Source organism: Danio rerio, chromosome 22 (assembly GCF_052040795.2).
Source record: "Danio rerio strain M-AB ecotype USA chromosome 22, GRCz13ab, whole genome shotgun sequence".
Lineage (NCBI taxonomy): Eukaryota > Metazoa > Chordata > Actinopteri > Cypriniformes > Danionidae > Danio > Danio rerio.
The window spans coordinates 8,354,407-8,374,910 of record NC_141042.1 but is presented as its reverse complement, the minus strand read 5'-3'; the positions used below and the strand labels follow the sequence as shown (position 1 = coordinate 8,374,910).

Here is a 20,504-nt window from a genome sequence, read left to right as displayed (position 1 = left end):
TGATTTACAAAATCAAGCCATTTTAATTATTTATTATTTAATAACTAGTTTTAGTAACGGGTTCCTCAAATTCTTCAATTTATAGGTTTACTAAATTTAATTCTCTTTAAAGTTTTATTTATTTATTAGCCACTCTAAATTTTGACTGAGTTTGAAAACGACTCTTAATTTAATTATTTAAGGATATTTGTGCAGACTTAATATAATGTGTCTCTTTAAGCTCTAGCAAGAATATTAAATCAGCCTATTTATTATTGTGTTTGCAGCAAAAATAAATATAAATAATTGGCATAGTAACCATTGGCATTTTACCAATTTTTGTAAAACTAAATATTTTGTGTAAATGTTTCTTTTGCAGAGCCTCCACTTGTTATTGAAGCTTATAAAGCTGAAAGAAAGAGCTTGATAGTGACAGAGGGAAATCCAGTCAATCTTCACACTGATATTACTAAACTACATGGAGATGAGCTGATAGTGTGGAGGTTTGGTGTTGAAGCAAAACTCCTGGCTAAAGAAGATAAAGAGACCAAGAGTTCACCATATTATGATTTTGATGAGAGATTCAAAGGCAGACTGAAGCTAAATGACCAGACTGGATCTCTGACCATCAACAACATGAAAGACACAGATGCTGGACTTTATACAGTGAAGATCAGCAACAACAAACAGATAACATACAGAGATTTCACTGTTACTGTCAGTGGTGAGTAATGTCATGGTCTGTAAATAACTCAGATGATCTGATGTAAAATTTTATCTTGAGGAATCAATTGTTTTTTTTTTATATATATAAATAAATGCAATGTTGTGGATCTGCGTGTTCATAATGTCTGTCTTTATTATTACAGGTTCAGGTCTGACTTCAGCTGCTGTAGCAGGAATTGTTATTGTTCTGCTGCTGCTGTTTGCTGTTGTAGCTGGATTGGGTTTTCTTTACCATCGCCGCCAGATTGCTGAACAAAAGAAACGCATAGGTAAGTATTATAGATGCAGCAAGAAAAAAAAAAACGCTGGGATTTATTTTGCGACTAATTAGATTTTAAAAGTATATGATTATTTTTTTATCAGTATTTGATTGTGGCATGATTTATTGATTCAGTTTAATCCAAGTGTGCCGCAAGCCTACGTTTGAGTGAGGGTCTCGGCCGCTAGATCGCCCCCTGGGGGCTGGCTGCAGTACAAGTCATAAAGCCCGCCTCCTCCGTGTTAATGAAGGAGACTTGAGCCCAAATAAAAAAAATTATTACACTTGCAATAAAATGTCCCGAAAGATAGTTCTGGTCGATTAAGGCACTGGTTATTGTGCTGAAATAGGTGCAGATCTTCATTTTTGTAAACAGTTTGTTTTTAGCAGTAATTTAATGCTGGGCGTGTCATTGTGATTGACAGCTGTGATTGACAGTTTCTCAAAGCGCGGCGTCTGAGCTTCGGCAGGAGACTGAAGTAGACTGAAATGTTATTATTCGATTTCTGTGTTATTTTACCATGACAAAATGAGTTCAGCAGTAAACTATAGTTTCTGACATACATGATCCTGGTGGAACACTGTTTATTCGCTAAGGTCAGGGCTTTTTTCGGGCTTTATTAGTTTGCTGATACACGCCTAACCACCCAGATAGCAAAACACAGTTCCGGCTAGATTCTCGCCTGCCGGAGACTTATCTCTTAGAGCTCAGACTGACTAATGTTACCTCTGCTGGACCTACTCCGGATGCCTGGACTCACTACCCAATTCCAGCCCGAGTCAATCGAGCCAGATGCGGCGGCCGAGCGAGCAGGCGCTGCCGCATGCGAGCCGGAATCAGCCCGCGACGCCGCGAGTAAGTTATGCGCTGCGGCCTGGAGCTGGCGCGATTGAATATATAAAACCCTCATATTTGTTAACGTTATTACATCCATTTGTGTTGATATGACAGCAAACGCATGCTGAGAAGTTCGGGGGGCGTAGTTGATTTTACATAAAGCGTTTGGTTGGAAGCTCGACTCTGCTCATTTTCGCGGCTCCTCCTCTGGCTCCATCAGACAGTCCTTCTGCGCATGTCAAGGCTCCAATTTCAGCAGTCTTTTGCGACAGTTTGTGCCCTTCAAGCAGGCGTTTTGCCCTCAAGGCGTTCAATGGGAAAAAGGGCTGTCGCGTCGTCCATATTTTTTACAGTCATTGGTTTAATCATTGTATTCATATAAATATTTATTAGAGAGAGAATAGCATGACTTTTAAATAATTTACCTATTATTTCCTGTAGATAAAATACAATTAGGCTGCATTTACACTGCAGATCTTGATGGTCAATTCCGATTTTGTGACCGTATCCAATTTTTTTGATGACCTGCTTACATCATCTTTTAAAAGTGACTCGTATCCGATTGTCTGCATTTACACAGCAAACGGCAAAGGTGCAATGACCAGGAAAAAGAAGAGTAGGCGCTGAGTGACTAATTAAAGAGTGCTCTTTTCTCTATTCCTGTATGTAATCTGTTCGCAGCTTTTAATAAGCTGTTTTACTTTAGTTTATGACAGAAAGGTTCTCATTTGTTAATCTTCTTTAGATAAATAGGCTTTTTTAAACCTTTAGGCGTCTTAATGTAATGTCCATGGCATGATTTATGCACGTGATGTAGCAATGCACTAGTTTAATATTAGTTTATATTGGTTACGTGGCGGACATAGCGCTCTCTCGCTCTCGTTAACATGCTTAAATACCTGTGTTATATAACAATATAAAAGCTGTTTATGTCCTCGTGTATGAGATTTAAGGTTTGGGACTCTGGTGAGGTCTGCTTTGAAATAAAAGTGTCAGACTTGACATCATCCGCTATGGTTTTTAATGACGCGCGACTCACATTGACAGGTGAAAATCCGATCTGCTTGCTTACACTGCAGACACGAGAACACAGATCCGATTCATATCGTATAAATTTCCACATATGAACGAGGCCTGATTCTGATTTGAGTAAATCGGAATCCATGTGATTTGTTCCTGCTTACACGTACATGGGCCATATCCGATCTGTGCTACATGGAGGAAAAGAAATTGGAATTCAGGATGACTTTTGCTGATGTTATTGCATACATTATTGTAAATGGCTGCAGATGGTTTATAAAGTCATTCAAATAATGAAAAGATTATTAACATGTAACGTTGACATAAAAAGTTGCAGTTTGTTCTTGCTGACAGTTTCTGTCTCTTCATGTCCAGTGAAGCTTTACTGACTCATTACAATCTATTTTCTCTCTTTTCATGTGCTTCTGTGTCCCATGAAGAAAAAAAAATACATACAGCAGAGAGAGAAAATGTCACTTTAAAGACTGAAACTAAACTACTTGAAGGTGATGAGATCCAGTGGTGGTTTAGCAATAAAAACTTCCTAATAGCTGAAATAATTGAAGGAATTGGAGAGACATATGATGGTCTTGATGGGAGATTCAGTGACATCCTGGAGCTGGACAAGGAGACTGGGTCTCTGACCATCAAGTACATCAGACGTAAACACACTGGTGATTACAGGTTAAAGATAATCAAGCGGAGCGGAGAAACCTCAAACAGTAAATTCAGTGTTTGTTTTAATGGTGAGTATCTGCAGTCTTTCTGTGCAGTGATCATCACTGTTCTTCCACATGTATTTTTATTTTATAAAAGGTTTAATATATTTTTATTTAACTTTTTTCTGTGGTTTAATCATCTTAAACTTTTGTCACTGCAGTATTTAGTGTTTATGAATAATCATGATCTCGCTAGCCGTTTCTGCACATGATAAAAACGTCAGTTCTGGATGTTGCCTCAAGCAGTATTTATCGTGGATATTTAAATTTATAGCAGATCTTGTACTGTAAGTTTTTATCTCATTCGAAACACAGAAAACTGCCTGCTTGAGCTAATGCCATCCTTTTCTTTCTGTTTTCTGTGCTGCTGTCACACACGAAGAGGAGAAAATGTTAGTGAGTCCTGGAGAATCTGTCACTCTTAAGGCTGATGCTGAAATACAGAGAGAGGATGAGGTACAGTGGCTGTTTAAAGTTCAAAATGATCTGATTGCTAAAATGACTGGCAACACCAGAGAGATAATATATCCTGATGAGAGATTTAGAGACACACTGAAGATGGACAAGAAGACTGGATTTCTGACCATCAATAACATCGAACCTGAACATACTGGACTTTATAAACTGAAGATCAACAGCAGAGGAGAAGCCACGTACAAGACATTCTCTGTTTACATTAACGGTGAGGATCTCATGTCTTTCAGTGCAGTGATCATCTCAGTGTTTCCTCATGAAACATTTTTTTTCTGTGATTTAATGGTCTCAAACTCTAGGATATACAGATGTGCTCTGTCGGTGCAGTATTTAGCATTTGTATATAATCCTGATCTCATGGTTTTTACACCTGTTAAAATACTTAAGATTCAGTTTCAGTTCTGGATTTTGTTGCCTCCAGCAGAATTTATCTTCTGTTGTATTGATCAGAGGCATGTACAGTAAAGGCAGGTTAGCTGGCTAGCAAGTTAAATTTAAGTTTGGTTTGCACCAATTCTGGATTTAAGTACCATGAAAGTAGCTCAGCTTAGATCGCTCTTTGTTGTCATGTTATCTTGCACTACATGGCTAACCTTCTCTGGGGCAGGATATGTTCTGGTTTAGAGTCTGTAAGCAATCAACTGTGACACATCTATGATGCAATGAAGCCACTCCAACTGATCCTCTTGCTGCAAATTAAAGGTCACTTTTAAATATTAAATCAGATGATTTTGATGAGGATTTTTTTTTATTATAATTATTTTAGATATTATTATTATTATTATATTTGTAATCCAGTAGACATTTGCTATTGTAGTGTTAATTATTTTTATATTATTTTCTTTTTTTTTTATTATTTGTAGTCTCTGTATACCTATACAGTACACATTATCAGCTATAGACCTTTTTCTTCGTTGCTGTATGTCACCCTCCGTGCCATAGTGACCAGCGTCTTCCAGTAGGATGCTTAGAACTTCAGTTTACATCGTTTACAACTGGTAAATCTTGATCCAAAATGGGTGTCAATTCTGTTTTGAGTGGCTTGTGTATTGTTTTTGTGATCCAAAACTTAGATTTTGAAAGTGTGTGTTAAACATTATGATGAATATTTGGGTTTGGGTTGGTTATATATTTGAAAAAAAATGAGAAAATTATGACTTTAGCGATGACGAAGCTCCATTTATATGGCACAGATGCTGTTTGATGATAAGCTTAAATCACTTGCAGCTGTTTTTAATTCCCATAAGATCGCATCTTTTAAATAATCAGTCCAGGAGGTGGTGCTGATCGACAGCAGTATTAGTTCAAAGACATTAAAGGGCACATAGTTTACCCCTTTTTTAAGATTTAATATTAATATTATGATTCTTCTGAGTGTGCCAGTTTAGGTTCAGTTCAACACACAGTTCAGATTTTTTTATTTTAATGTGTTCAAACGTGTTATTTTGGGGGCGTTTACACAGCTCGCTGTTTTGGGGGTGTGTTGCTACACATGAAAATTAGTTTTAAACTCCGCCGAATATAACAAGGGGGCGGAGCCAAGAGCTTTTCCGCTCTGTGTTTGCAACAGACAGACAGAGAGAGAAGCAAACTGAGTGAGAGGATGAGCATTCAGCTGTACATCTACGACTCGGACACAGACCAAGCAGAGAGTACACAATCATATATGTCATTGTCTAGTTTTACAGCCAACTGTGTGCTAGTTTAATGTGCCAAGGTTGTACACCGAGACTAATAACCACGCACACTGAATTAACTTTGACTAAGGCACCAGAGCCTCGACACGGCACGGCACACTCAGACACTCACATTCACATGTTATTTAAAACTAAACTATTCAGATGTCGCTCTGTGGCGGGGCAGAAACATGAAGTGTCCCGAATTGTGGCTGGGCGCTGCGGACAGCTGCCGACTTGAAGCGCCGGTGTGTGTACCCTGATAGAAACCGATGTTTAAAATTCTAAAATGCATGGTGCTGCGTGGCACAACGGCGCTTCTGGTGTGCGACCTGCAGGCAAGTTCGTTATTTTATTTCCAATGGAGAGACGCGCACACGAGGCAACATACTTTCACTTTTCCAGTTGCACCTAGTTAAGATCACTATGAATGTGAGAAATGTGAACGGCTAAAGTTTAAGGTAGATGCAATGAAAAGTACACGTTTGCAAACCTACCTAAAGGTACAAACAATAATTCTGATTAGAGCGATCATGTGAAGATTATTGATCTTGTGTTGAACCCAATGAGCCTTACATCTAAAAATAGAGCAAGGGTATTCCTTTAGTGACATCGCTTTGACTCACGCTGAAAATGGCGGACGTGAATCAACAAACTTGGTGACGTGCCTGTCAATCAATATTGAGCGGGGGGACCGCACTCCTACGTCAAGTTGCAGTCGATCTAAACACTGATCCAATTGGTCCACATTTTTATGTTGTTAAATTTAAAAAAAAATGGACTGGGTGTGTTTATATCAGCCCAATATCACGGTCTGTACACTATACTTACACACATGTCTGTCCAAACAGCTTGAAAAATAGATTTTTCACCATAGGTGCCCTTTAAAAGCAAGTAAAGTAGATTTAAACCGTTGTTTACTGCTGTCCAAATGTGACTCTTTATACACATCAAGCTGCCGACCGGAAGCCATACACACAAAGCATCATGGATAATTTTGCATTCTATGATAAAGGTCTATACTTTTTACATTAAGGATGTCAAACTCAATTCCTGAAGGGCCGCAGCTCTGCACGGTTTAGTTTCAACCCTAATCAAACACACCTGATCAAACTAATTGAGTCCTTCAGGCTTGTTTGAAACCTACAGGTAAGTGCTGGAACAGGGTTGGAACTAAACTGTGCAGAGCTGCGGCCCTCCAGGAATTGTTTGACATCCCTGCTTTACGTCTTCACTTACACATAAAAAGCAAGCTGTTTCCTTTTAGCTCTCTTCTTTTCATCAACAGCTCTTTTCATAATGCTGTATAAATTAAGAGTATAATTCTTATTTTTAACCCTATTATCTTTGCCTGTGAATGGTGCTTGCCCTCTTGCTAGTTGTCAATTACATTTTTACATGCAATGTAAACTGTAAAACATCTTTGTTTCAAGGCACATGATTGGCTGTTTGCATGTGCGTTCACTTATAAACTCAGGATCAATGAGTTAACGTAGAAAGATGATGATCGTGTGAAGCTAATCCTGTAATTCAGTCACCATAGTCATCTGCTCTCTGAGAAAAAACTCATTGACATGTAGATCTGTAAATGTTTGTTTCCTCCCAGTCAAACCTTTGAAAACTGTTTACTTACTATAATGGTAATATATACTATATTTATTTATTTATTTATTTTTTGCAGCTCTCACAAATGAAAAGCTAATTTTTGAGGGAAGGATAGGAGAATCTGTCACACTAAAACCTGATATTAAAATACAGAGAAATAATGAAATACAGTGGATGATTGCAGATCAAGACCGTCTAATTGCTAAAATGACCAGAGGAGCTAGAAAGATAACATACCACGATGAGAGATTTAGAGACAGACTAGAGCTGAATAAGAAGACTGGATCTCTGACCATCAACAACATCACTATTAAAGACATACGAGAATATAAGATGAAGATCATCAGCAGCAGTGGAACCACTGAAAAGAAATTCAGGGTTCTTATCAAAGGTGAGTCATTTGTGCTTTTAAAAACAGATTTGCACTGAATTTTAAGAGTTAATATAGTGTGTTAGTGTAATGTCATTCATTTTGTGTTTTCTTTGCTCCAGTCATGATTAGAGTGAATAATTGACCATGCAGATTAAAAAGATAATTCACCCAAAAGAGTTTCTTCCTTCTGTTCAACACAATTAAAGATATTTTGAAGCTGGTATCCATTGACTTAAATATTTTTTTTCCTACTATGAAAGTCAATGCTTATACAATGCTTTCTTCAAAATGTCTTGTTTTGTGTTTAACAGAAGGAAGAAACTAATAAAGGTTTGAAACTACTCGAAGGAGAGTAAATAGTGAGTAAATGTTAATTTGTGGGTTAACTATCCCTTTAAGTAAGGGATAAAGCACATCCAGTTATCTGCTTTTATTAAAATATTTTTTGTCCATATTGTATAGTTATTAACATGTTTTATTTGCATCTACAGTTTGTTCTTATTCTTACATATGCAGAATATTTCTGCCTCATTGTATCCCATAATATTTTACTAAATTTTTTTTTTCTGTTCTGTGACATGAAGGGGATCCAGTATTTTTCAATGAGGGAGATAGAGCTGTTCTACAGTGTGCTGCAGATATACAGACTGATAAGATTGAATGGAGGTTTAAAAGTGAGGAGTCTCCCATAGCTGAAGTGGAAGGTGGACAGATCTTTCTATATAATGGTTCTGATATGAGATTCAGAGACGGACTGGAGGTTGATGAAAGAACTGGATCATTGATCATCAAGAACTTCAGACATGAGCATGTGGGGCTTTATCAACTAATGAAAAAGAGTTCCAGCACAGGAGACAGTGTCAAAGCATTCAATCTTTTTGTCAGAGGTGAGTATTATAAGTCTTTAAGTGTTATGAAGTCTTCCAAAAGTGTACCGACTCTTATTAAACCACATCATTAGTGTTTTTATATTCCAGTCATAATCAAACACTGCAGACACAATTAGCTGTGAACATGACCATCAAGACTTTGCGTCTTCCTTCAGTTTATTGAGGTTTTAGTCTAGATGATTTAGTTAAGATAACCATTTCACAATTTTTCTTGACTGAATTGTGATTGTTTGTTTTTATTTGGTTTTGTGTTTTTATAGTCATATAGTCTCATCGTTGAAATAAAATGTAGACTTTGTCACTAGATGCCAGTCAGAAGTCAATATAAATGACAGAATCTGTGTTTAGAAGTATTTAAATACTTTAATGCCTCATATTAATAAACTTTACATAGAGTTTGCATGTTTTTTTTGTGTTCATAAATATAGTTAATGCCATGTTAATTTCAGTGGAAAGAATAAGTGCCTAAACACCTATTGTTGCGAAGGGATGCAATACAAACTGGGGTAGTTCCAAATGCAGCTTTATTATAAGAATGGTCAATCAGGCAAAGGTCAAATACCAGCATAAACAGTGTAGTAGGCAATCCAGAAGCAAAATCCAATAAAACAGGCAAAAGATTAGGGGCAGGCAGAAAAGGGTCAAAACACGATAATAGATTTCCACTATCGTGCCTAAAGCGAGCGAGCCAAGGCCAGTCGCGTTTCCACTGTCACTTCCGGGGCTTAAGCGAGCCAAATCGGGGCTTTCTTGGGGCCAGCGCCCGGCCTTTTTTTCGGCCTGCCGAATGCCTTGGGCCAAAGAAGGCCAGCCGGGACTTCGAGGCGGAGTGAAAGGAGAGGCGGGGACAGTTTTCCGATTGCACACGAGTACATGCGCCAAACACATAAATAAATAAATAAATAAATAAGGGAAAGAAAACATCTGGAACTAATTATAGGCTGGGGTCTTTTTGCGTATGATCGGCCTTATGTTTCTCTTTTAAATGTAAGGCTGTTGCATAAAATAATAAAGTAGTTTTAATTTATAAGTGACTTTTCTTTGCTGCTTCCTCCTTGATGTTTCAATAATGCATAATAATCTTTACACCATATTAAAGACACAGCAGACAGTAAAAGGTATTTGTCAAGTTTAAAATGTGTTTTTGTGCTCGTTTAGATGCCTGTATGTGTGTGTGAGACCGAGGAAAAGAGCGCTCCCTTCATAGCTCTGTTGATGCCGTGCGGCTTTATTCTTTTGTTTTTTATTGTTTTTATTTATTTCGGAGATAATATGAATACAACAGAAAGACATTAAACTTTACAAATTTCGTGTCCACTTTTGTAAGCTTAAAACAATTGTGTCATATCTAGATAAAATAGCCTAAGCTATATTGAAATAATTTAAAGAATTACAAATATCAGATATAATAAAATCACATAAAAAAAAAATAAACCAATATAAAACTAACAAAAGCTAGCTTTAACAATTAGGTACTATATCGAACTGTTTTAAAGCCATTAAACTTTCATTTTTCAAAAGCCTCTCTGAAAAAAAAAGATTTTTAGATATTTTCTAAAAACAATAAAGACCAGAGAATGTTTTAAACATTATTTATGAAGTATTTGGATACGATGATATTAATCAAATCATGCAAACAGAGCATTTTCGGGGTGAGTGAAAGCAGAAACTAGACGACCTTTTTTTCTGTCTGCAGCTGCGCAGCACTTTACAGATGCATCGGGGAAAACTGCAAGTTCAAAATGTGTTCTGTGTCCTTAAACGTGTGTATGTTTTTATATGATGTGGTAAAATTGAAAAGTAAATTTTAAATTCATGAACAGCTTTATTAGTGCATAGCTCCTGAGCGCAAGGAAATATAGGCTTTATTACGTGCTGCTCTTAAGTGCTGAAACACTAAACACTTTCCTTTACTTAAGATATAATAAGCAACATCTTTAAAGGGAATCACCTATTAAGTGTCATAAAGCCTATAGGGAAAAGTTTATGTTTTAGTTCTCTCCGGAGCATTTGGGATGAATGTTGGACAGGGTCTGTCTAACTTAGGATGTTATAAAATACATTTTATATCTAGTTATTAACGGAGAATTTTATATATGTGGTTTTATATTATGGATGTGTTTGCTCCCTGCACTGGGTCCCTCTGTTATTGGCAAGACCACTGGAATTCGATGCCAACAGTCGGTCGGCGAATAGTTTCATGATGATGTGGTGTGCTTTATCTGCCTGATTCCCGCTGAAGTAGGTGGATTGAGTGATGTTCAATCCGGGGGATGTTCTGGGGGTGTGGTTAGCGTGATGTGCTGCGAGCTACTAGCCCGACAGTGGAAACGCGACATGATTTCGGCCTCACTGCTTAACCTCCCGGGTGATTGGCCGATAAAAGCTCTGGCTCGCACTGGCCCGATAGTGGAAATGCGAATCAGTCCAAAAGTCAAAAACACAGGCAACAGGAAAAACCGCTTGCGTAAGGACAGCAACAGCTTAACAATACTCAGCATCATATGTGTGGAACAGAGGGGTTTAAATTGTCCAAATAATCATTGTGTGAGTGGCTTCAGCTGTGAGAGTGTAATCAGTCTGGATCTGGAACCGTGTGTATGTGTGTGTATGTGTGTGTGTGTGTGTGTGTATATATATATATATATATATATATATATATATATATATATATATATATATATATATATATATATATTAAAACAGTATGTCACAAAGGTGAGTACACCCCTCCTACTTCTACAAATATTTATTTAAATCTTTTCATAGGGCAACACTGTAGAAATTACTCTTTGACACAATGAATAGTAGTCAGTGTAATGTGTGTATAGCAGTGTAAATTTATTGTCCTCTCAAAATAACTACAAATACAGCCAATAATAGCTGAAACCCTGGCAACAAAAGTGAGTACACCACTAAGTGAAAATGTAAAATGTCAATATTTTGTGTGGCCATCATCATTTTCCAGCATGGTTTTAATTCTCTTGGGCATGGAGTTGACCAGAGCTTCACAGGTTGCCACTGAAATTCTCTTCCACTCCTCCATCACAACATTATGGAGGTGGTGGACATTTTGGCACCTTGTGCTCCTCCACCTTCCTTTTCAGAATGCCCCAGAGGTGTTCTATGGGGTTTATGTCTGGAGACATGCTTGGTCAGTCCATCACCTTTACCCTCAGCCTCTTTAGCAAGCCAGTGGTCATCCTGGAGGTGTGTTTGGGGTCATTATCATACTGGAACACTGCTCTGCAGTCCAGTTTCCTGAGAGAACTGCTTCAGTATGTCACAGTACTTGTTAGAATTTATGCTTCCCTCAATGAAATGTTGCTCCCTTATGTCAGCAGCACTCATGCAGCCCCAGATCATGACACTCCCACCATCATGTTTAATGATAGGCAAGACACACTTGTCTTTGTACTCCTCACCTGTTTGCTGCCACACAGACTTGACACCATCTGAACCAAATGGGTTTATCTTAGTCTTAGACTACAGGACATGGTTCTAGTAATCCTGGTCCTTAGTTTACATGCCTGCAGCAAATTGTTTGCGAGCTTTCTTGTATCGTCTTTAGAAGAGGTTTCTTTCTAGGACCACAATCGTGCAGACTAATTTGATGCAGTGTGCGGCGTACGATCTGAGCACTGCCAGGCTGATCTCCCATATTTTCAATCTCCGCAGCAATGCTGGAAGAACTCATCCATCTGTTTTTTAAAAACAATCTTTAGATGTGTTGTTGAGAACGTGCACTCAGCTTCTTTGGCTAACCATGGCGAGGCCTGTTCTGGGAAGAACCTGTCCTCTTAAAGCACTAAATGGTCTGGGCCTGAGTAGTCTGAGTGTTGGCTATCGTCTTATGGTCTAGGCCATCTTTTATGTAAGGCAACAATTTGTTTTTCAGGTCTTCTGAGAGTTGTTTGCCATGAGGTGCAATGTTGAACTTTCAGTAACCTGGTTGAGAGAGTGGAAAAGCTTTCATTCCAAATTTAACTCACCTGCTATCTGTGGATACCTGAGACAGTGTAACACTTATGAATTACATGACACAGGGAAAGAAAAGGGACTAATTGTGTTCAGTTTTGACATTTTCACTTAGTGGTGTACTCACTTTTGTTGCCAAGGGTTCAGCTATTATTGGCTGTATTTGTAGTTATTTTGAGAGGACAATAAATTTACACTGCTATACACACTTTACACTGACTACTATTAAACACTATATAAATATTTGCAGAAATGGGAGGGGTGTACTTACTTTTGTGACATACTGTATGTATATATTTATAAAAATATATATGTGTGTGTGTGCGTGTGTGCGTGTGCGTGTGTGTGTGCGTGTGCGTGTGTGTGTGTGTGTGTGTGTGTGTGTGTGTGTGTGTGTGAGTGAGAGAGAGAGAGAGAGAGAGAGAGAGAGAGAGAGAGAGAGAGAGAGAGAGAGAGAGAGAGAGAGAGAGAGAGAGAGAGAGAAAGCCCCAGCAACCAAGCACATAAACACAAAGACAAGACACAACATTGCCACAGGGGGTGAGGATATAGTCCGATGAGGGCGGGCAGCCATCTGGTCCTGCAGCCATGGGGCGCTGGTCACAGACCCGCCTACCCCCTCCAGTAGGTGAAAGCCCACGAAGGCATAGATAGATAGATAGATAGATAGATAGATAGATAGATAGATAGATAGATAGATATGGCAACATGTAAAAATATTGTAAATATTTAAATATTGTTTGACAATTCTAAAATATTGTTTGGTAGCACGGTGGCTTAGTGGTTAGCACACAGCAAAAAGGTTGTTGATTTTAGTCTCGGCTGGGTCAGTTGGAGTTTGCCTGTTCTCCCATCACTATTGGCATGGGTTTCCTCCGGGTGCTCCATTTTCCCTAGTCCAAATACATGGGCTGTAGGGGAACTGAATTGGCTGTGGTGTATGATTGTGTGTGTAAATGCAAGTGTGTGTGGGTGTTTCCCTGTACTAGGTTGCGGGTGGACAGGCATCCGCTGTGTAAAACATATGCTGGAATAGTTGGCGGTTCATTCTGCTGTGGCGACCCCTGAAGGGACTAAGCCGACAGAAAATGAATGAACACTTGACTATATGAAGATGCATAGTATATTATATAAAGAAAATGGTTATAATGATTTAATATGAAGTTGTGACCTAAATGATGTGGATTTTGAATGAAAGAATCCATTTATAGTTCATTACAAATTTATAGAAACCTATTTTATTCCCTTCTATATTGTCTCAGACTTTGATTTATATAATTCATTTATCTAAGTTTATGTAATGCTCTTTATTTATGTGAGGTTTTTTAGCTCATCGTAATATTATTTTGACACCAGTGTTCACTGCTAAAGTTACTGGGGTAATAATCTCCTAAAGTCTGTTTGCTGTTCACATATTCAGCAGTGACCCCTGTCTAGTGTTCACTGTAATAAGCAACATTATGCAGCTCATATTTACTTTTCTTTGAACTCACTCAATAACTGTGTGTTTGCCTTTTCAATTTCTATGAACATTAGAATCTTCGGTTCATATGTTTTGACACTGGCCTTTCTCAAGACCATTTCAGCAAAATGTTTGTGATTTTATTGCAAATATAATATTAAATATGTATAAAGCCATACGCGTTTATTAATAAAAAAAATATTTTCCAAAATTCATTATCAAAAAATTAAGTTTCTATTTTTTTCTGTAACTTTTATTCAGATTTTTTTTAGGTTTTAAGAAGGAAGCAGCAGTATAATTACAAACATTCAAACAAAGAATAATCAAAACTTTGACAATTGTAAATGTTTTCATACTTTTCTGTAAAGCTGTATTAAGCCACACAGGTTTAGAGCCTATACAGGTTTAGAAGAACTTAAAGACTAGTTTAGTAATATGGTGTACATTAATATTCAATTCCATTCAAACTTTTATTTATAAAGCATTTTACAACTACCAAAGTGTGCTTTACTATAAATAAACTAAATAAAAAACAACACTTCACTCATAAAAGCAGAGGGAAACATTTGGAGGTTTAAACTTAGTCGTCAGATTACATGCTCCTATTGGTTCTTTGATCACAGCTAATCTCACGCTGGGTGTCTGAAATCTTCTGAAACTGACAGAACTTTATTGGAGAGATAATCTGATTGCTGTGGCATTAAGCGCTGACAATCAAAGACCACAGATTTTAGCCGGTTTGAAACAAATATTTTTAAGCTGCGTCACTGCGATTAGATCATTGTGTGTATTCCAGCGTCGAGATTTTCTGTCTGTACCTGGGAGTACTTTGTGACATCTCTGAGTGTGCAACATTCATTCATGAGAAAACTTGGCTCAAACCAATCAGCATGCTCTATTGCATATGAGGCGCAACTGTTTTTACCTAAAACTGTGTTCAGATGGCAAACAAGTGGAGTGGAAGTACAAGAACTGTTTGGTGACACTGTTCATGAGTGTTTAATCTTTAAATGTGCTGCAACAAAGGTTTTGTTTTCATTTTCCCGCTATGAGAGCGCAGGTGGACTCACGTGTGGATTACAGTGCACGTGACAACAGTGCGTTTATACAGAACATTTTTTACCCGAGAGCTTTTCCCATCTGAAAATGGTGAAATTTGGATTTGCCGCTTGTCTCCTTTTAAAAAAGACGCGGCTCCAATTGGTGTTGATTGTCCCGTCTCTACAGATTTGGTAAGCGATTAGTGGTCTTTGTTTGTTTATTCAGATGGCAAAGTTAGTTCGTATCATCAGCAGTACTCTTTCAGTGTTTAAAAACAGGCCTTAGTCAAAATGATTTCCAAGTTACTAAAGTTTACAGGGCGTTAATATCACTACAATATAATGGGCTGAAAGATGCTCTGTAAATGCTGCTCTCTGAGTGTAAACATGTCAGCACCGCAATTAAACTATTACTGACCGTCGTGTTGAATTTTCGCTGTACTTTGTTACAGCATAGTCTACACACACATGGCTTTCTGAACTACCGAGTGCATCTGAGTTACAGAGAAATGCAGAGTTTTTTTTCTCTTATACAATGTGCGGTATTAAACATTCCACAGTGTTACTGCCATTAAACACAGTCACTGTCTTTCTCCCCTGCGTCTGTGTGTTTAGGCTCGGTGAAAATTAGCATGTGCCCAAACGGTAACTCCCACTTTTATTCAAAGCCTTCCCTCTTTCCCTCCCCCGACACTCCCACCTAAACAGAGCTAGACACACCCACTTTCCTGACTTTTTTCCAAAATAGAGGTGTGAAAACACCCTCCTGAAACAGGGGGTTTCATGGCCCTTTAAGGGCCTACTCACACTATGCTATCCGAACCCTTGCCCATGCCCGTTTCCCGGATTGTTTGAGAAGTGTGAGTGCTCTGAATCGGGCTCAGGCACGGTTTACTTGGCCGACCCTGGCAAAGTGCAAGGCCAAAAATGCTAAATGTGCCGAAGGCCGAAATCTTTAAGCAAACCTCCTAATTCCTGCAGCACGAGGACTTTATGATTGTTTATGAGTGCCGAAAGTGGCTGATCTGTTCAGCGAAATATTTGACTGTGTCACTGCATATCAAACGACTTAAACAACGATATAACTGAAGAAATCTCCACTGTGCTGAGCGAGAGCGCTTCTGACCAGCGCATCATTGATGACGTAAGCGTGCCCAGGCCCGAATGTAATGCGAGTGCAGCACGTAGAGGGAGATGGGAAGGAGTACAAGCGTGCTTTGGCCTGGTTCAAGGCAACTGTACATAGTGAGAGTACGCCCTCGCAAACTACAAGAAGGAGAAAAGCAATTAATTGTTAATGTTACATGAATTTTTTTTATACATCCTAAATTATAAATTTGTGAGGAAAAAGTACAAAATATTGTTAGAAGATTCGGTCCCACTTTATATTAAGTGGCCTTAACTAATATGTACTTACACAGGAATTAAAGGTTTGTTACAATGTGCTTATTGTGTAAATACATGTATTTATTGTGTACTTATGCTTGATTAAATTCCTTTATATATTTACATCTGTAATTAACTTCTGTAATTACATTTTTAAATACACTGCTGACCATTCCCTACACCTTAACCCACCCTTAAACCTACCCACACCACCAAACCTGTCCATAACCCTATACCTATTCCAACTCAAGAGCACCACAAGTGTTCTCAAATACATTATGAACACAGTAAGTACATTGTATTTATTTTTTGATGTAAGTACATAGTAGTTAAGGACACTTAATATAAAGTGGGATCGAAGATTCTGTAAGAATGTGGTTTTAACCACAGCTGTGCGAACTGTAGTTCTGCCGAGCGACTAAAAATTTATCAGCATGATGGTAAAAAACTGTACATTTCTAGTCAAACCATTCTTCTGCAATCTCATACCAAAAACGGAAATAAGGGCGGTATTAATAACTATAAATGTGGGAGAGCGTTGATATTATGTGATTGTATTGTATTGCAATATGAAATAATTAAGTGTTCATGTTAAATCAAAAGTAATTCACAAATACTTAAAAATGAGATGATATAATGACAATAATTCTCTATGGTTACAACTGAATTAATTACAAAATAACTGTATAAAATGATAATTTATATGAAATGATAAAACATATGATATAAATTGTACCCAGCTTAAATGTAAAATTATGGTACCAGAGTTAGATGGACAGACACAGGGGTAGGGAGAGAGAGAGACAAAGAGAGCAGGCTCAGAAGTTGGCCTGATTGCAGTAGAGTCAACGGAGATAGACTCCAGAGGAGGAGAGGAGGAGAGGAGCAGAGCAGGAAAAGAGGGGGCAGGAAAAGAGACAGAGCCTGAGTTTACAACCTATTTTGTATCTTTCTTGACCATGTGACTAAAGCCCAAACGCTGAGACATTCAAACTGACCAATCGACATATGACCACATCATAAAACCCCCAAAGTCCACACAACAGGCCCTGATCTTATCAGTATCTGCCTTTGTAGTCAGTATGGACCTTCTTGAGTCAAAAAGACATGTTTTGTTATATAAACAAATGCATATGATAATTTAGCCTCTTACAAATCTAATAGAACACACACACTTAAAGAACAATCTGTTTCATATCCAAGGCTGAGTGTACTCTCAGCCGTCTTTATCAAAACTGGTTAAAAACCGGTATAATCTACATTCAGGCAGTTATATTCTTACTATACAAATTCTATTATGAATAAAAGTGGAATCACTTAAAAAGAAGTAACCGTAAAAATAGCAAAATCACTTTAGACATTTTAGATAGTATTAACTACTAGAAATAACAATAGAAACAGTTGATTCCAGTGCTCAGCCCTCAGTTCCACTCAAGTTCTCCGTGACCTCTGACACAGTTTGGTGGCTTCTGAAAATAGTTCTAAAGAAACAGGCAAAAGCACTAAACATTATTATATTAAGCAATGTGTTAACTTATTCTTTAATTAAAATCAATTCACAGTTAAATACTCATTCAAATAATCGAATAATTATGTTTAATAAAAAAAAAATTATGAGAAACAAGATGATGAGAAAAGGATAAACGTTGGTCCATGATGAGACGGATTGGAAAGCAAAAATCCGAATCATTCAATACATTATTGTAAATGGCTGCAGATGGTTTATAAAGTCATTCAAATTATGAAAGATTATTAACATGTAACATTGACATTAAAAGTTGCAGTTTGTTCTTGCTGACAGTTTTTGTCTCTTCATGTCCAGTGAAGCTTTACTGACTCATTACAATCTATTTTCTCTCTTTTCATGTGCTTCTGTGTCCCATGAAGAAAAAAAAATAAATACAGCAGAGAGAGAAAATGTGACTTTAAAGACTGAAACTAAACTACTTGAAGGTGATGAGATCCAGTGGTGGTTTAGCAATGAAAACTTCCTAATAGCTGAAATAATTGAAGGGATTGGAGAGACATATAGTGGACCTAAAAAGAGATTCAGTGACTGCCTGGAGCTGGACAAGGAGACTGGGTCTCTGACCATCAAGAACATCAGACGTAAACACACTGGTGATTATAGGTTAAAGATAATCAAGCGGAGCGGAGGAACCTCAAACAGTAAATTCAGTGTTCATATTAAAGGTGAGTATCTGCAGTCTTTCTGTGCAGTGATCATCACTGTTCTTCCACATGTATTTTTATTTTTTAATCTTTTTTCTGTGGTTTAATCATCTAAAACTCGTGTCACTGCAGTATTTAGTGTTTATGAATAATCATGATCTAGCTAGCCGTTTCTGCACATGATGAGAACGTCAGTTCTGGATGTTGCCTTAAGCAGTATTTATCGTGGATATTTTTATTTATAGCAGATCTTGTACTGTAAGTTTTTATCTCAGTCGAAACACAGAAAACTGTCTGCTTGAGCTAATGCCATCCTTTTCTTTCTGTTTTTCTGTGTTGCTGTCACACACGAAGAGGAGGAAATGTTAGTGAGTTGTGGACAATCTGTCACTCTTAAGGCTGATGCTGAAATACAGAGAGAGGATGAGGTACAGTGGCTGTTTAAAGTTCAAAATGATCTGATTGCTAAAATGACTGGCAACACCAGAGAGATAATATATCCTGATGAGAGATTCAGAGACACACTGAAGATGGACGAGAAGACTGGATCTCTGACCATCAATAACATTGGAGATGAACATGCTGGACTTTATAAACTGAAGATCATCAGCAGAGGAGAAGCCACGTACAAGACATTCACTGTTTACATTAACGGTGAGGATCTCGTGTCTTTCAGTGCAGTGATCATCTCAGTGTTTCCTCATGAAACATTTTTTTTCTGTGATTTAATGGTCTTAAACTCTAGGATATACAGATGAGATGTGCTCTGTCACTGCAGTATTTAGCATTTGTATATAATCCTGATCTCATGGTTTTTACACCTGTTAAAATATTTAAGATTCAGTTTCAGTTCTGGATTTTGTTTCTTCCAGCAGAATTTATATTCTGTTATATTGATCAGAGGCCTGTACCGTAAAGGCAGGTTAGCTGGCTAGCAAGTTAAATTTAAGTTTGGTTTGCACCAATTCTGGATTTAAGTACCATGAAGGTAGCTCAGCTTAGATCACTCTTTGTTTTCATGTTATCTTGCACTACATGGCTAACCTTCTCTGGGGCAGGATATGTTCTGGTTTAGAGACTGTAAGCAATCAACTTTGACACATCTATGATGCAATGAAGCCACTCCTAATCCTCTTGCTGCAAATTAAAGGTCACTTTTAAATATTAAATCAGATGATTTTAATGAGGTTTTTTATTTATTATAATTATTTGAGATAATGTATAATTATTATATTTGTAATCCAGTAGACATTTGCTATTGTAGTGTTTATTATTTTTATATTATTTTCTTTTTTTTTTTTTAAATTTGTAGTCTCTGTATACCTATACAGTACACATTATCAGCTATAGACCTTTTTCTTCGTTGCTGTATGGAGGGTGCCATAGTGACCAGCGTCTTCCGGTAGGATGCTTAGAACTTCAGTTTACATAGTTTACAACTGGTAAATCTTGATCCAAAATGGGTGTCAATTCTGTTTTGAGTGGCTTATGTATTGTTTTTGTGATCCAAAACTTAGATTGTGAAAGTGCGTGTGTAAAACATTATGATGAATATTTGGGTTTGGGTTGGTTATATATTTGAAAAAAAGAGAAAATTATGACTTTAGCGATGACGAAGCTCCGTTTATATGGCACAGATGCTGTTTGATGATAAGCTGAAATCACTTGCAGCTGTTTTTAATTCCCATAAGATCGCATCTTTTAAATAATCAGTCCAGGAGGTGGTGCTGATCGACAGCAGTATTAGTTCAAAGACATTAAAGGGCACATAGTTTACCCCTTTTTAAAATTTAATATTAATATTATGGTTCTTCTGAGTGTGCCAGTTTAGGTTCAGTTCAACACACAGTTCAGATTTTTTTAATTTTAATGTGTTCAAACGTGTTATTTTGGGGGCGTGTACACAG

The 20,504-nt window shown here is 37.5% G+C and overlaps 1 protein-coding gene across 4 annotated transcripts in view; it reads left to right on the top strand.

Moving 5' to 3' along the window:
* Window positions 1-20,504, top strand: part of LOC103908669 (cell adhesion molecule CEACAM3) — a 132,207-nt gene that overhangs the window by 8,680 nt on the left and 103,023 nt on the right. For 2 of the 4 annotated variants that reach the window (XM_087303346.1, XM_087303347.1), the window contains exons 3-10: window positions 359-703; window positions 849-974; window positions 3,263-3,568; window positions 3,924-4,223; window positions 7,373-7,687; window positions 8,254-8,556; window positions 18,313-18,618; window positions 18,952-19,251. In XM_087303346.1, coding sequence (XP_087159472.1) covers window positions 359-703; window positions 849-974; window positions 3,263-3,568; window positions 3,924-4,223; window positions 7,373-7,687; window positions 8,254-8,556; window positions 18,313-18,618; window positions 18,952-19,251 — 2,301 coding nt within the window. Of the gene's footprint in view, window positions 1-358; window positions 704-848; window positions 975-3,262; window positions 3,569-3,923; window positions 4,224-7,372; window positions 7,688-8,253; window positions 8,561-18,312; window positions 18,619-18,951; window positions 19,252-20,504 lie in introns of all 4 variants that reach the window. The other 2 variants (XR_015521450.1, XM_087303351.1) reach the window with 2 other exon arrangements.